The sequence below is a fragment of the Rutilus rutilus genome, assembly GCF_951802725.1.
Source record: "Rutilus rutilus genome assembly, chromosome: 8".
In the NCBI taxonomy this organism is placed as follows: Eukaryota; Metazoa; Chordata; class Actinopteri; order Cypriniformes; family Leuciscidae; genus Rutilus; species Rutilus rutilus.
Window position 1 is genome coordinate 27,571,204 of NC_140222.1, and position 2,428 is coordinate 27,573,631.

The 2,428-nt window shown below is 34.4% G+C and overlaps 1 protein-coding gene across 1 annotated transcript; it reads left to right on the plus strand.

The window, feature by feature from the left end:
• The first annotated feature begins 478 nt into the window (after nucleotides 1-478).
• LOC311296311 (granzyme B(G,H)-like) lies at nucleotides 479-2,040 on the plus strand. Its single transcript, XM_084418014.1, has 5 exons — nucleotides 479-551; nucleotides 651-801; nucleotides 1,142-1,274; nucleotides 1,367-1,618; nucleotides 1,773-2,040. The coding sequence occupies exons 1-5, from the start codon at nucleotides 488-490 to the stop codon at nucleotides 1,926-1,928; spliced, it is 756 nt and encodes a 251-aa protein (XP_084274140.1). The 5' UTR covers nucleotides 479-487; the 3' UTR covers nucleotides 1,929-2,040.
• The last annotated feature ends 388 nt before the right edge of the window (nucleotides 2,041-2,428 follow it).

Sequence of the window (2,428 nt, forward strand, 5' to 3'; positions counted from 1 at the left end):
GCTTTAGCTTTTTCTCTGCACTCTATTTTAAGAAAGACCAAAACCTGAAACAAACTAAAAGAAATGTATCTAAAAAAAAAATAAAAAAAAATGCTTCGAATGGCTTCAGTGCAATGTAAGCATATAGGAAATGTGTTAGATTTAATATGAAAAAAATATGTATACACTACATCAATGCAGTTATAGGGTCATGTGACCTACATTGCATATGCAAAGTCTTTCACATACTTAACTTGCATTTGTATAGAGTGTTACCTACATAGAAAATTGTTTTATGGTTTTACAAAAGTGGACATTGCCTTATACAGAGATTTTGGACCTTGCTTGTTTCCTCACACCAATGTCAGCACTGGTGCTTGCCAGATTAGGTGCTTACATGATGGTAACAAGAAGTTATGGTTTTAGACATTACTCTCCACCCACTGAAAAAAAAACCCAATAAATACTCAGCTTCTTCTGCAGACACTCACAGATCGTCTTCTTCATCATGACCATCATCATCATCTCTCTGCTCCTGCTGGCCTCTCTGCTGCCACACCTGACCTTCACTGGTGAGATTGATTATGTAACAGTAAATTATGATGATTTTTAAGAATGTTTTATTTCATGTATGTGCTGAATAAGTTGACTGACAGCACTCTCTCTCTCAGCTCATGTGAATGTGGGTATAGTGAACGGCAATGAAGCCAAACCCCACTCCAGACCTTACATGGTTTCTCTCCAGGTGAACCGTCAACATATCTGTGGTGGATTCCTCATTTCTGATGAGTTTGTCTTGACTGCGGCACATTGCCGAGAGAAGTAAGACTGTAATTTTGTCTGAGCTAAATTCATGAATTTTCTATTCAATTCACATTTATTTGTATTGTGCTTTTCACAACACATTATCGTTTCAAAGCATCTTTACAGAAAAAGACCTGTTTCTATATTACAATTTAGAGTAATCTGTTATCAGAGGTGACTGTCGTAATCTCTTCACAGGTTTTGGGTCATCTGAAATCTAACTAAACTTTAAAACTAAAAATAAACTAAATTAAAACTAAAATCTCATTTAGATGGTTTCATCATACGTTAAAAAAGAATTCTTGAAAGAATAAAGAAACCTAAAAGCTGAAGTTAAGATGAATGTTTCCATAAACAGAAAAGAAAAGCTGACAGTTGTGGTTGGTGCACATGACCTACGACAAATGAATGTCCGCATTAAAGTGAAGTCCTACTACAAACATCTGGATTACAGTGAAAAACCTTCTCGGAATGACATCATGCTTTTGAGGGTAACATACTGCATTTATACCAGTTGTTCAAAATGATACCTAATCATTTAAACACTGTCTATTAACATATAATTGTGTTTTTATGATTGCAGCTAGAGAAAAAAGTCGAAAAGAACAAAAATTTTGAATGGATTTCAATACCAAAGACAGGAGGAGACATCCCAGCAGATTCTGTTTGCAGTGTTGCAGGCTGGGGACGTTTAGCAACTAATGGCTTTGTAAGCCCAGTCCTCATGGAAACAAATGTGAAGATCATGGATAACAAAAAATGTAACAATATTTATGGATCGATTTACTCAGCTGCACAGATGATGTGTGTATATGGCCGTGGAGGAACCTGCCGAGTATGTAAAACATAAAAAAAAAAATTATATATATATATATATATACACACAATAATAAATAACCAAATTATTATTTCAATTTATATAACAAATAGAGAGAAAGGTGATAACTGATATAGTGACGTGCTGATCCTTGTTTTTTTTTTTTTTATAGGGGGATTCAGGAGGTCCTTTGGTTTGTGGAAACACTGCAGTTGGTATCACATCTTTTGGATATAAATTTCTTTGCAATTCGCCTCAGTATCCTAATGTGTATATTAAGATTTCGGCCTTTCTTCAATGGATCAAAAATATAATTGAACAAAAATAATTGACTTTGCAGTATAATAATAAAAAAGATGTGTAGTACTAGTGCGTAATCAAAAATGTTTCCAAATGTTTAACAGATTTTCTCCCACATCTTGTTCTAATAAAACTATCATGTGTTAACAACAATAAGTCAAATGGTCCTCAATGTTACAACCTCATGAAATTGAGTAATGTCCAGTCTAAATGCATTACGCAAATAAAATATACTTTTTCTTCCTTACATCTATTCCCTGATCTTGTTTCTCAACTGGGGGATTCAGGGGGTCTTTGGTTTGTGGAAACACTGCAGTTGGTGTCGCATCTTTTCATCACAATTATTGTTTTGTTGACTTCTAAGTGACATGGTTAGTATGTGTCAAAATCAGTGTGTCTAACAGGCATATGATGTTCTGTCATGGCTGATAGGGTTGGGGACGGTTGCAACAAGTTATAAATTGCATGTTTAATAAAAGTTTGTTGATTTGCAAATTGTTCAATTCTTCCTGTCTGACACTGAAATAT